Below are 14,762 nucleotides of genomic sequence, written 5' to 3'. Positions count from 1 at the left end.
TGAATGATGACTAAAAAAAAGATGTGGCTAATACACAATAGAGTATTACTCAGTCATTAAAAATTGAAACCTTTTCATTTTTGTCTTTGTTATTTTATAGTTTCAATAGCATGTTCTACTTGTGAATTCACTTTACATATATTGACTAGTTTTTTAATTTGTTTCTTATATCAGAGGAATTTTATCTTTATTAATTTGTGGACAATATTTTTTTCAATATTTTCTATTCCCCCTGCCTTCAAAGAATGGAAAAATACACCAGGTAGGTACTTTGGGAAATTTTAATATGTCAATGTTAGACCTTCCTCTTCTATCATTTATGACTTAATCTTCCATTGTGTTTTACCTACTGTTTTCCATCATCCATAAAGAAATGATCTGTGAAGAAATTGTCAACTGCTATAGATTTATGGAAATTTCCTTTTTTCATGTCTGGTTTGTAGAGGGAGATTTTAATCTACTGTGTTTGCAGGAGTAATGTCTATAAACTATATGTGTGAATATCCCTATTACTCAGATAGCACATATTTATAAAAACATTTCCACATGTGAACATTCCCCATACAAATTTCTCTGTTTAGCTTCAAATACTTGGGTTGACTCTGTTATGTTTGCTTAACCAAAGGCTAACAATTAAATTGTCCAAATTAAAGGGCACAAGTCCAGTGTTAAGATGCAGCTAGCCAGTTATGAAGAAATTATCAAGAAAAATGTTCTGTGAAAAAGCATTTAGAAATGCTATTTCTGGAATAATTAGTGAATTCAAAGAGTGACAGACTTCAAAGCTAATATCAGATCTAAAATCACCACTTCCCAGAAGATAAAGATCCAAGGGGTAAAGATGAACAACCACCTGTGTTTCCCTTAATGCAAAGAGGAAACATACAGGCATCAGAAGAGACACCTACATGGATGTGTGACATGTGTCCCTTGCAAAAGATATGAAATTCTTGTTGAGCTCAAAGTTCAGGCAGCTTTTCCAGAACTATCTGGAGTTTACTCCCAGGCATAAGGCCTGAGGTCTCAGTCTTCATTCTTTATAAACTCAATTAATTTTTGCTTATCTCATTTTATTTTACCCAATATATTTTGACCTTATGTCCCAGTGCAGAATTAATAAAATTAATAGATGCACCTCAACTAAAGAGGTCAGCTTTTCTTCCTTGGAAAACCTTTCTTAGAGCAACTTTTATGGCTTTATTTCTCAGGCTATAGATCATTGGGTTGAGTGTTGGGGGCACAACTGTGTACATAATAGTGAGCAAAATGTCCAGTGCACTTGGAGAGTCAGAAGGTGGCTTGAGAAACTCAAAGCCACTGGTTGAAATAAACAATATGACCACAACAAGGTGGGGAAGGCAAGTGGAAAAGGCCTTAGCTCTTCCCTCGGCAGATGGCATCCTCAGCACAGTAGAGAATATCTGAATGTAGGACAGTACAATAAAGATGACACAAAGAAATGCCACAAGTGCAACGAATCCACTGACCGCAACTTCATTGATATACTCATTAGCACAAGAGAGTTTCAGGAGTTGGGGGATGTCACAGAAGAACTGGTGAATGACCCGGGATCCACAGAAGTGCATGGAGAAAGTGGCAGCTGTGTGCATCATTCCAGAAATGATCGCACTGATCCAGACGCCTAAGACTCCGAGAACACAGGTGCGAACATCCATGATGATTTCATAGCGCAGTGGAAGGCAGATGGCCACGTAGCGATCATAAGACATCACTGTGAGCATGAATAGCTCAGCACAAGCACAGAGAGCAAAAACAAAGCACTGCACTATGCATTCCCCGAAAGAAATATAGCCACTGTGCATGAAAGAATTGTAAATGGACTTTGGCACAGTCACGGAAATGTAGCACAGGTCCAGAACGGAGAGATGTTTCACGAAGAAATACATGGGTGAGTGGAGACTATTGTCCATGGAAGTTGCTATGATAATGAGGATATTGCCAGTCACCGCCACCATGTATAAGACTAAGAACAGAGAAGCATGGACGAGTTCTAGCTCAGGCTTGTCTGAAAATCCCATTAGAAGAAATCCACTCACAGTGAAGTTAGCCATATGGTTCTTAACTTTTGAATGATGTTGGCTGCAAGACAAAATGGGAATGTTCGGAATTTTTTTTTTACTTAAGCACCTAATTCACCTCAAGCTCCATGAAGTTCAGCAAAAAAATCAGTTGAAAGAATAATCACGTCATCATAAATGTGAAGTATTTGTCTATACTAATAATCAAGTGGAGCAAATTTCAATGATTTTGTAGTCATGGAAATATGGGTAAATAGATTTCAAATCTTAATATTGCCCATTTCAATCAAAGGAAATGTGAATGTATGAAATAAAATGGTCCTGCCCGGTGGCGAAGGGTTTAAAAACAGCACTATCAAACTATGGCCCGCCACTGCAGCATAAGTTGGATCCCTGGCCAGCCAGGGAGCAACCATATGGTGCAGTAGACCTCTACTGCCTCACCCACTGCCCCCCTCAGCAGTTGTATTTCCAGTCAATCTGCCTGTTCTGCACCCCATTCTCTCTGGTGAACCCTCTCATCCCTCACACCTCTGGCTTACACCCTAGTTCTTGTATGCATAAATAAATAAAGCTTTAAAAATAAGTAAATAAAAATAAAATATATAATTTTATTAATGGGGTTATGGAACTTTGAAAATGATGAATAAAATGAGGAAATGGCTAAAACACTTGTAATGTGAGTGTATGAACTGTATAAAACTTTTCAATGTAAATCAACCTTCTTTCATCATTTTGTCTGTTCATTTACCACTCCAACTACAATAGTTTTATTATTGAAATGTTGTAATTTTGTTTTATATATTCCTCATGGGTTTTCTTCTATCTAAATAATTTTAAATTATTATTTTAATATGCATGTAAAGTGTTTTTGTAAAAATATTTATCAGTAAATAAACTTATGAATCACAAACCTGAAAGTACCTATGCAATCATTTTGATATATAAATAATCATTATCATTAACACAAAATATCATTAGAATTGATCTGATAGATGTTAATTTCCCAAAGGAAATAAAAAAAAACTTTCACCAGTGTATTTTATAAGAAAATAATATAGCTAATATATACAGCAAAATGTTAACTATTTCTGAAATATGATTTTTGTTTTATACAAAAACATATTACTATTAAATATGAAGACACCTAGTTGTAACATACATTTGAAGAGAATGAATGTAGATACCATACCATACAATACCATAGAGTGTTGTAAACCAATATTTCTTCAATAAAGTTGATACTATTAAAAAACAATGATTTTTTTTAAGAAAAGTAAATAAGATAAAGCTTAAACATGTAAGGATTATGGCTAAATTTGTGCATGCTTTCTGGAATAGATCAAATTATTTACCAAAACTCTTAAAACAGTCTGCATTAAACCATGTCACTTTATACTAGATGACATTTTTAATGAATCACATAAATAATTAGAATTTTTAAAACTATGTCCATTTATTATTAATGCACATTTATAATAGCCAAGGTATAGAAACAACTAAATTGTCCATTAACCAATGAGTGGATCAAGATGTGGTATATATATATATATATATATATATATATATATATATATATATACACACACACACATACACACAATGGAATATTACTCAGCAATCAAAAAATTAACTTTTGTGGCTACATAAATGGAGCTGGAAGGGATTATGCTAAGTGAAACAAGCCAGAAGGAAAAAGATAAACAAAAGATGGTTTCACTTCTGTGTGAAATAATGAGGAACAAAACAAAGGGTCAGACAAAGATAAATTTTAAAACCAAAATGTAAAACTGACCCTTGATATTGAGCTTTCAGAGAGTAGGAGGGAGAGGGGTGAAAACATGGGAATTGGGGAGGAAGAACACAGTGGTCTGTGGTGGAGGATTATGGGTACTTTGTTGTAGGGAGGGCCATGGTGACTACAACTGATGTGGGAGGAAATCCTATACCGTCATAACACTAGCAAGCTGTAAAATAATGGCAGTTCAATAAAAATTTTTAAACAAAATCTATCTATTGATTAATTGATTATTTTAGTTGAACACACACTTAAAAGCTGACCAGCAGTCTGAGGCATCCAGGAGGAGAGAGGGAGGCAATAAGACAGGGGAGGGAGAGAGCACAATGATCTATAGCAGAGGAATATGGGTGATTTGGTGATGGGAGATTTTCAATGACCACCCCTAGGGGAGAAATCCTATACTGTCAAAAAGTAAACAAGGATATAAAACAATTGTACTTTTTATTAAAAATATAAATATAAATATATAAATAAATAAAATGCTTACACAAAAAAAAGTAAAATAACTGCAGTAGCAAAAAATACTGACAAATCCTAAAAAATAACTAAATAATTGTTTTTCTTATAAAATTTTAAGTAGACGTGAAAATTATCTTGATGAAGCACTTTTTTTGAAATGGGATCTGATCACTATTTGGATAACATAGGAGTAGGAGATATACACTTTAATGTCCTCAAGATTCATAAATACACAGAAATGGAAGAAGCAAATAATAAAAAGTATATGGAACTAAAATGCATAGTAGCAATAATTATTTCTGCATGTTGAGGGAATGATTGTGTTTGTTGCTAGTGTATAGATTTGTTAACCTAACCGGGCCTCCCTGGTGGCACAGTGGGTTGAACGCAGCACTGCAAAGCTGTCTGCGGCCTCTGCAGTGCAGGTTCGATCTAGGCCAGCAGGCGAGATACCCACATGGCAGGGCAGACCTCTCCTGTCTCGCCTGCTGCTCCCCTCACCAGTGTATTTCAGTCAGTCTGCCTGTTCTGTTCCCCACTCTGTCTCTGGTGATTCCTCTCACCCTCCCGCACCTCTGGCCTGTACCAGGGTTCTTGCATAAATAAGTAAAATCTTAAAAAAAAAAAAAAAGATTTGTTAACCTAACCAAAGGCACATAAAAAAATTTTCTTCCATTTTAGTTTTTCAGTATGAACTCCATGTACTTATAATTATTTTCTTAGTAGCTGAGGGGATGATACATCTAGTTTCTGTAGTGTACTATGGAATCTTGTGAGGAAATTGATTAAGATTGATGGAGATGATTTGGCACAAATGAGTCTCTTGCACACATCAGGTAAAACTGATCTGAAAATTTATTCAGGCTTACTGTGTGTGTGTGTTGCAATATTAAAATATTGTTAAATTAATGTGAGTCATTTTGCTTTAGACAATATTGAAGGAGACTTTGAAAATGAGGCCTGACATTTCTAGAGATGACCCTGACACACTTACACATCCAGGCACTGCTCTTGTAATTGAAACTTAGCAGGTAAGCTTTCTGTTGTCTCCAGGATTTCCATGTATGTATATCTAGAGAATGCTTCCTTTTTTACTTTTATTTTTTTCTTATTTTTCTTTAAGGAACCCAACAGTAAAGAATTCATTCCACATGCCTGGAAATATTATTTGATTTATCCAAAAGATTTTTTTGTCTCCCATTAATTTAAATCTAGTATTAATAATCAGTACAGTAGTGATATACTGGAATTAAATACAGATTTTGTTTCCATCTTAAAAACTTCACATTTCTTCAAATCTTAAAAAGAGTTAATTACATTTAAGCTTACATACATAAAAACATGGACTTAAGTATAATTTATATATACTGCAATGATCTATGTTAGCATTTGGGCATCTAAAAATAATTTGTTACATTATGTATTATATATAACTTATATTAATAATTATCTATGATACCAAATGTAGAAGCAGGAAAAACTAAAGGGATTTGAAGTGTCTCTTTTGTTGGTTGTTAGGTATTATTTCATATCTTTCTTTATGACATATTACTTATATAAGAATGTAAAGATGGTAACTTTGCTTCTTCAAAGAAATTAATGTCTGTGTCAATGCAGAATTTGACTTCATTGATTCTAAAATTTCTCCAATTTATTCACACTTATATAACAAAAGACAGCATTGAAAATGTTATACCTCTATCACAGTTTTAGGTGAATATTAATGGAAAAATATTAATGTTTAAAATTTAGATAGATAACAATAAAACATCATTTGTGTGGTTGTTGATTTAAAAAAATTTAGATAGATAATGTTATTAAAACATAACAAAAGTCTTTGCTAAATGTATAAAGATACATTTCATTATTCTTACCAGTTAATTTTGTTGCAAGTCCTCTTCATACATTTTTCTCAAAAATTGGCCATTGACATGTCCATTCCACAACTTTCTTGAATTTTCTCTATCTCAGAATTTTTCCCTAAGAATTAGAAGAAATCAGGGGCTGGATGACTAGATATGATAAGGAGCATGGTCTTTTATCATGATATTTCAGTCTTCATGATTTTTTTTTTTTTTGGTCTTTACATTGTGAAGGAGGAAAATGATTGATAAAATGCTTGATTCTTTATCAATTTTAAACTGTTTTACCACATTTGAATAATTTATCTGTGATCTCTGATGTGGAAAGCATTTCCCATCTCTTATAAGTTACTGTTGCAAAAGTCAATGACATAGTAGTATGAACACAAGGAACACCAGACAGTGTCATCCCATCACACATCCACAGTGAATCACTTCCATTATGGTTTTATGAGAAAGGCATTGCTAGGAAGGTGCAAACTTCCCTCCATAAAATGATTCTGGAATGGAAGGCATTTACAATATTCTCTCATGTGTTCCTAATTTCCATTAAAATAATCAAGTCACGTGCATATTTCAAATTTTACCAGTCAAGTGGCAATAGCTGGTTCTTTCACCAACTCAAATCATTAATCTATGTACATTTCATTATTATGTATACTCTATATTTTTAGAACCCAAGGAAACTCACCAGAGCATATTCAGGAATATCTTCCCTCAACAAAAGAAGAAGCTGTCATTGTGACCAGCTGACTCTAAGAGCAAAGTCCTGTCTCTAAATTCAGTCACATTCAGAAAAATATGAATTGTGGAGAAAAAATAAGTCCATTTCAACCCTTCTTTGGCCACTGGAGTTTAGACTATTAAACCTCTTTGGTGCAGGCAGTTTGTGGGCGTTGTGGGTATTTGGTGTTCTTGGTAAATACCTTGGGACCAAAGCTTATAATTATATTGATTGTTTCTACAGAGTATTTTTCTGCTGATTTGATTTAATAATCAACAACAATAATCAACAACAGTTGCCTGGACTTTCAGCTTATTAGTGGTTATTGGAACAAATTATTGAAAAACATAATTTGTGTGTTTGATTCAAGAATATCAAAAAAAGATAATTCAATTCTATTAAATGAATTAGCAAGTCATTGATTTAATTTTAAACTAGTAATATTAAATCTAACAAACATCCTCATTATGTAAAAGAGAGTTGAATACCTTTAGGTTTTCTTGATATTAACAATATGCATCCTTTCAGCTCAACCTGAGGAACTATTTTCGTCCACACTGAGTAATGTCTTTGTTATTTCTCAGAATTCTTAGAAGCATAGTGTTTTTAATCTGGTAAAATCTAATGGATTTGTTGTTTTATACTCATGATTTTTCTTTCATATTTAACAATCTATTAACTAGTTCAAATTCACACAGATTTACCTTCATATACCACTTTTTTTTGGTAATTTTAGCCTTTACAATATGATATGTGAGGTAAGCACAGCATTTCATTCTAAAACACTTGGCAATTCAGTTATCATACCATATGCAAATCTAAATAATTCATCTCTCACAAAGAGCATATATGTGAGTTTTTTGAAAATTAATTCCATAAATTTCTTTGGTCACATTGTTTAACTCATTTATATTGCCATTAACAACATGATTACATTGTCCTGACATTTTACTTTCTCTTTTCAATATGTCAGGCTGACCCTCCATTCACCCCATTTCTGAATATGTTTACTGAACTTTAGTGACTATTTTGTAATGTGGTATTTTAAATTTGTAATGACTTTTGTACTTTTATGAAGTTATTTCTTCAGTGATTTATTCCTCTCTCTTTAGTCACACATCTGACACCAAATACTTGGGATCCTTTTTTTAATGCTATTTTCTTTTCACATAATTGATCATTTTTAAACAATATTTGCTTACCCCCAACCACTCAGGTTGAGTCCCCATAGAATTTCCTTCCCCAAGGCACCCATTTACCACCACAGTCCCCTGTGCTCCTCCCTTCCTCCCTCTGATCCCTCTCTCTCCTCCTCCCCTGAAGGATGTCTCTGACTTATAATGGTATGTTTTTACTTTGTTGTGTTTTGTACTGTTATTATTTTTTATAGTGATGTCATATATGGTTCCCCAATATTCCTGCTATAAGTGAAACCATGCAATATTTTTCTTTTTCCTTCTGGCTTATTTCACTGAGCATAATTCCTTCTAGCTCCATCTACGTTGCTGCAAATGGCATGAGTTTATCTTTTTTGATTGCTGAATAATATTCCATTCTGTATATATACCACATCTTCTTGATCCTGTCATCTATTTTTGGGCATTTGGGTTGTTTCCAGGTTTTACCTATTGTAAATAGTACTGCAATAAACATAGGTGTAGAGGTGTTCTTTTGAATAAATGTTTTTGTGTCCTTTGGGTAGATCCCTAGGAATGGAATTGCCAGATCTTATGGTAGTTCTATTTTTAGTATACTGAGGAAGCTCCAGACAGCTTTCCATAGTGTTTGGACCAGTTTGCACTCCCACCAGCAATGTATGAGAGTTCCATTTTCACCACATCCTTGCCAACATTTGTTGTTGCTTGTTTTTTTTTTTTTTTTTTGATATGTGCCATTCTTACTAGTGTAAGGTGGTATCTCAGTGTGGTTTTGATTTTCATTTCCCTGATGATAAGAGATGTTGAACAATTTTTCATATGCCTGTTGGCTATTTTCATTTCCTCTTTGGAGAAATGTCTTTTAAGTTCTTCTGCCCATTTCTTGACTGGATTGCTTATTTTGTTTTTGTTGAGCCATGTGAGTTCTTTCTATATCTTTGAGATCAGTCCCTTATCCATTGAATGGAATGCAAAGATTTTTTCCCAATCAGTGGAGCATCTCTCACTTTTGGTAATGTCTCTGTGTGCTATACAAAAGCTTTTCAGTTTGATGTAATCCCAGGTATTTATCTTTGCCTTCACTGGCACTGCCTTGGGTGATGAGTCTTTAAAGATATTTCTGAGATATATGTCTTATAGTGTTTTCCCTATATTTTCTTCTATGTATTTTATGGTTTCAGGTCTTCTGTCCAGTTCTTTTATCCATGTTGAGTTGATTTGTGTGCACTGTGAGAGGTAGTGGTCCAGTTTCATTTTTTTGGATGTGGAGGTCCAGTTTTCCCAGCACCATTTATTGAACAAACTGGCCATGTCCCATTGCATATTCTTTGCTCCTTTGTCTAAGATTAGTTGTCCATTTAAGTGTGGCTTTATTTCTGGGTTCTCTATTTGGTTCCATTGGTCTGTGTGTCTGTTTTTGTTCCAATACCAAACTGTTTTAATTATTATGGCTTGTAGTATAGCTTGAAGTTTAGAAGTGTGAAACCTCCTTTCTCCTTTGTTTTCATTAGTAGGGCTTTGGCTATTTGTGGTTTTTTGTGGTTCCATATGAATTTCATCAGTATTTGTTCTATTTCTTTGAAGAATGTCACTGAGATTTTTATGGAACAGCATTGAATCTGTATATTGCTTCTGGGTGGATGGCCATTTTAGGAATGCTAATTCTTCCAATCCATGAGCAGGGGATGTATTTCCATTTCTTTGTTTCTTCTTCAATTTCTTTTAACAGTGTTTTTTTTTTTTTTTTTTGTATAGGTCTTTCACCTCTTTTGTGATGTTTATTCCCAAGTATTTGATTTTGTTTTTGTTTCAATTACAAAAGGGATGGTTTTCTTGATTTCTTCTTCTTCAGATTGTTTGTTTATAGGAAGGCTACTGATTTTTGCACGTTGATTTTGTATCCTGCTACATTCCTGAACTGGTTGATTATTTTGAGTAGTTTTTCTTTGGAGATTTTAGGGTTCTCTATGTATATTTTCATATTGTCTGCAAATAGTGACAGTTTTTCTTCTTCTTTCCCTATTTGGATTCCTTGTATGTCTTTCTCTTTTCTTACTGCCCTGGCTAGGACCTCGAGTATTATATTGAAGAGCAGTGGTGAGAGAGGACATCCTTGTCTAGTTCCTGATCTTAAAGGAAAGGCCTTCAGCTTTTCACCATTGAGAATAATATTGGCAGCTGGTTTGTTATATATTGTTTTTATCATGTTAAGGTATCTTCCTTCTATCCCGAGAATTTCAAGGCCTTCATTATAAATGGATGTTGGACTTTGTAGAGTGCTATCTCAGCATCTACTGATATGATCATATGATTTTTATTGTTCTTTTTGTTGATGTGTTGTATTACACTTATCGATTTTCATATATTGAACCATTCTTGTGCCCCTGGGATGAATCCCACTTGATTGTGCTGTACTATCACTTTGATGCATTGTTGGATTCTGCTGGCAAGCATTTTGTTGGGAGATTGGCCTGTAATTTTCTTTTTTATACTGTCTTTGCTTGGTTTTGGCCCTTAACACTTCCATAGAACTTAAACCAGACAGAATCAGGCCCTGCGGGTTACCATTCACTCCTATGAGAATGCCCCTATCAGACACCACCTGAATGTCCCTGTGTTTTTGATCTACTAGCTATTAATGGGGGTTCCACTCCTTCTCATTCAATGATTTTCTACAGCAGCTCACAGACTCAGAATGGTGTATTGCTAATTATGTGTTGTTTATTAGAAAGAATACAAATCAAAAATATAAGTCATGTTGGGCCTCCCCGGTGGCGCAGCGGTTGAGCGCTGGGTTGCGAAGCTGCCTGCGGCCTCAGCGGCGCCGGTTCGATCCCCGGCTGCTCCCCGGCCAGCGGAGGAGGATCCCACATGGTGCGCAGACCTCTCCTGCCACCCGCTGCTCCCCTCAGCAGTGTACTTCGGTCCTTCTGCCTGCTCTGCTCCCCACTCTGGCTCTGGTGAATTCTCTCACCCTCCCGCGCTTCTGACTATACCCAGTGCATGTGTAGACAAAACAAACAAACAAATATAATAAATAAATAAAAACATGCCTCTATAAAAAAAAAAAAAAAAAAACTAAAAAAATATAAGTCATGCAGAGCAAGATTAGAAAGGAGAGCAAATTTTCCTTGCCTTCCTTGTCAGACCATATTCCCAGCACCTCCTTGGGTTCCACAACCCAGAACTCCATGAATCTCTGCTGTTTAAGTTTCATTGGTGGCCACATCACATAGATAAGACTAATTAAATTATTGGTAATTGGCAATTAACTCAACCTTCAATTCCTCTCTCCTCTTTGGAATCCAGGGGTAGGACTCAATGTTTAACCTTATAGTCACATGACTTGTTCTCTGACAAACAACCACCATCCTGAATTTAAGTGCCACATTGAGTCCCATAGTCATCATAAACTCTGATGTGTTTGAAAAGGACTTATGAATAACAGGATGCTCTTCTCACCCCTACCACTCAGGGAACTACATGCTTTTGGGCAAGCTGTGACAGGAAAAGAGGACAGAAACCATGTATATATTTCTAATTATATCATATTATCACAGACTGATGAAGGATTTACCATATACACTTTCATGTTTCTTAACACAAAGACAGTTTCACATTTATGCTAACTTGATTTGTGGTATATCTGCATGTGTGTTCAATCAACATTAACACTTAACATATTATTATATATTATCAATTTACATAATTATGTATCTTTTGATGACCTGAGAGAAGAAAGGAGACATTGCAGACATGTTTGCTTTTGTTATGTCAACTTACTCGTCATTTATGGTACATTTCCTTGCTTCCTTTTGATTCAATTTACCATTATTTCCCTCATAAATTCTGCTTCCCTCACTCTCTTGGTGCTATCATCGGCAAATATATTGCTTTTCCATATGTTTTAAACCTAACAACATTATATACATTTGTTGTTATAGAACTTCATGTTCATGTAGTTAAAGGAGTAGAGAGGAAACATTCAGTTATAATGACATGTTTTAAATCAAAACCCATGAGTTAAAGAAACTTGCCTAAAGAAATGTAATCAAAATGCAATTATAATTTTACATCCTAAACAATGATTTGTTTATTAGAAAAAGAAATCTCAAAATTACAGAATGGTCCCAAGATTAGTGCACTGAATATTGAACTTTTCTTTTCTTTTCCCCACCACCACCATCCTTGTGTCCCCTGTCCCTTCCCTTCCCCCTCAAGAAGCATGTGGATGTCCAGGAGTTTTGGAAAGAGTTTGATGTTTTTGAATGATTTCTTATTTGAATGTCCAATATTTGGTTTTATATTCTGATTTGTATTGCTGCATATTTTTTTTCAAAATCCATCCATTTTGTTTTGCATTTGCTGCATTTCATCCTTCTCTGAGAATATGTAATATTTCATGGAATGTATATACCACATCTTAGCAATCAATTCATCCACTGAAGGAGATTTAGACTGTGTCCAGGTCCTAGCAGTTGTAAATAATGATGTTGTAAATACACACACACTTTGGAATATTATTTTGTAATTATAAAAGATGAAAACCTAACATTTACAGCAACAGGAAGGAATTTACGCTAGATGAAAGAACTCAGTGAGAAAGATAAACACTGTATGATTTCAGTCTATGTGGAATATAAAGAAGCAAGGTAACTGAACACACACAAACCCCTTATTTCAAGAATACTTGACTGGTTGTGAAGGGGAAGGTAAAGGCTGGGGAGGGGTCACATTCAATGATGTTGGATGATAACTAGATTTCTGGAGGTGTTATCTATGTGGTACCTATGATATGAAGGATCTAACTGTGTTCCTGAAACTTACACAGTGTTGTCAACCAATGTTACCTCAAAACAAAAGAAAAAAGAAAAAAAAAAGCCCATTATAATGCACATGGAAGTAGCATCAATAAGACATCTAGCTTGGGATTTCTTCCTATACTTGTTCTTAGTTATAGTAAATGAAATCAGCACTAAAATTTTCTGTTGTAAACCTAACAATAGAAGAGAAACAAAAATCAAGTTTGATTTATTGCCATGTATTATCCTGTATTTTTAATATTAGTTCACTTCATAAGAATATTCAGCCAATTGGGTTTCTGGTGTCAAATCATCAAACTTTTAGTTGGTCTTCATGACCAAAGTTAGTTATTAAGATTAAATGGAGGGCCTCCCTGGTGGCACAGTGGTTGAGCGCTGGGTTGCGAAGCTGCCTGCAGCCTCTGCAGCGCCGGTTTGATCCCCGGCCACTGGGTGAGGGTCCCACATGGCGCGCAGACCTCTCCTGCTGCCCGTTGCTCCCCTCAGCAGTGTACTTCGTCAGTCTGCCTGCTTTGCTCTGGCTCTGGTGAATTCTCTCACCCTCCCATGATTCTAACTATACCCAGTGCTGTATAAATAAATAAATCTTAAAAAAAAAAAAGATTAAATGGAAAATATATAAGTTAAAACTTCTGAAAATGTTAATGTTTATTCACTTAATAACTAATTTTTAAATGTTATTATTTTGGAAAGCCAAACTCTAGCTAAATTGAGCTAGAGTTACCTAATTAAATTCTTAAGTTTATAACATCACATTTTGGAAGAACATTAAAATATATCTCCAGATTCATCAACAACTCTGTAAAATACTTATAAGTAAAAACTATTGTATTATATGAAATGAAAAAAACTATTATATGAATGAAAAAATATTGGAAGACAGGACTCTCAAGTTTGAAATCACAAAATTTTGAGCAAACAAAAATGCAAGGAGATGTTATCGTCAGATCAAAGGTTTTGGGGCCAAGTGAGTGCAACTCCTTTCTTTGATTGGGGACAGAACAAGTGAAAAAAGCACCTTTGTGGAGAGATATTTTAATCTACCGAGTTTTCAGGAGTAATGTTTAGAAACTACATCTGTGAATATTTGAGTTACTCAATGAACATATATTATGACAACATTCACCATGCTCATTGTTGTATTTAGCTTTAAATTCCTGCTTGACTGTTTTATGTATAGTCAACCTACATTCATTATTTGGGTTCCCTTCTTCCTAGCACCAACTAAGGGGCATAAGACTGGAGTTAAGATCCAGCTGGCCTGGACCTGAAATTGTGTGAGGAAAAATATGTGAGGAAAACTGTGAATGAACCACAAACTTCAAAAAAATACATACTGTGAGTTTATGGCAGGGCTAAAACTCCCAGTTCCCTGATGATGAAATTTTCAATAAGAAAAACTTGAACAATCTTCCTTGTCTTCTTCAAAGCATAGAAAACATAAGATAAAGGCATTAACCAGACACCTCCCTGCACCCTTGATATGTTTCCCTTGCAAATTGTATAAAATACTCATTGAGCTACCACTCAAAGTATGGGCAGTTTTTCCAGAAATACCTGAGGTTTTTCCAAGAAATTCATCCTCAGTCATGCTTATTTCATAAACTCATTCATTATCACTTGTCTTTATTTACTTAAGTCTACAATTTTTCCAATAAATTTTTAAATTTTCCAAACAAGAATTAACAGAAATGCCTCAACAAAAGAGATCAGCTTTTCTCCTTTGGAAAACCTTTTTAAAACTGCCTTCATGGCTTGATTTCTCAGGCTATAGATCATTGGGTTGAGTGTTGTGGGAACAACTGTGTACATAATAGTGAGCAAAATGTCCATTGCACTTGGAGAGTCAGACGGTGGCTTGAGGAACTCAAAGACACTGGTTGAAATAAATAATATG

General features: G+C 34.8%; 1 protein-coding gene across 1 annotated transcript; it reads right to left on the bottom strand.

Annotated features, from left to right (window-relative positions):
* Positions 1-963: 963 nt before the first annotated feature.
* LOC311167475 (olfactory receptor 14J1-like) lies at positions 964-2,072 on the bottom strand (the record flags this gene model as incomplete). Its single annotated transcript, XM_084228495.1, has 1 exon — positions 964-2,072. The coding sequence occupies one exon, from the start codon at positions 2,070-2,072 to the stop codon at positions 1,137-1,139; it is 936 nt and encodes a 311-aa protein (XP_084084621.1). The 3' UTR covers positions 964-1,136.
* Between the last annotated feature and the right edge of the window lie 12,690 nt (positions 2,073-14,762).

The sequence above is a fragment of the Talpa europaea genome (genome assembly GCF_964194135.1).
Source record: "Talpa europaea genome assembly, chromosome: 2".
In the NCBI taxonomy this organism is placed as follows: domain Eukaryota; kingdom Metazoa; phylum Chordata; class Mammalia; order Eulipotyphla; family Talpidae; genus Talpa; species Talpa europaea.
Note: the sequence above shows the minus strand (reverse complement) of the source record. Positions and strands in the feature narration are given on the sequence as shown.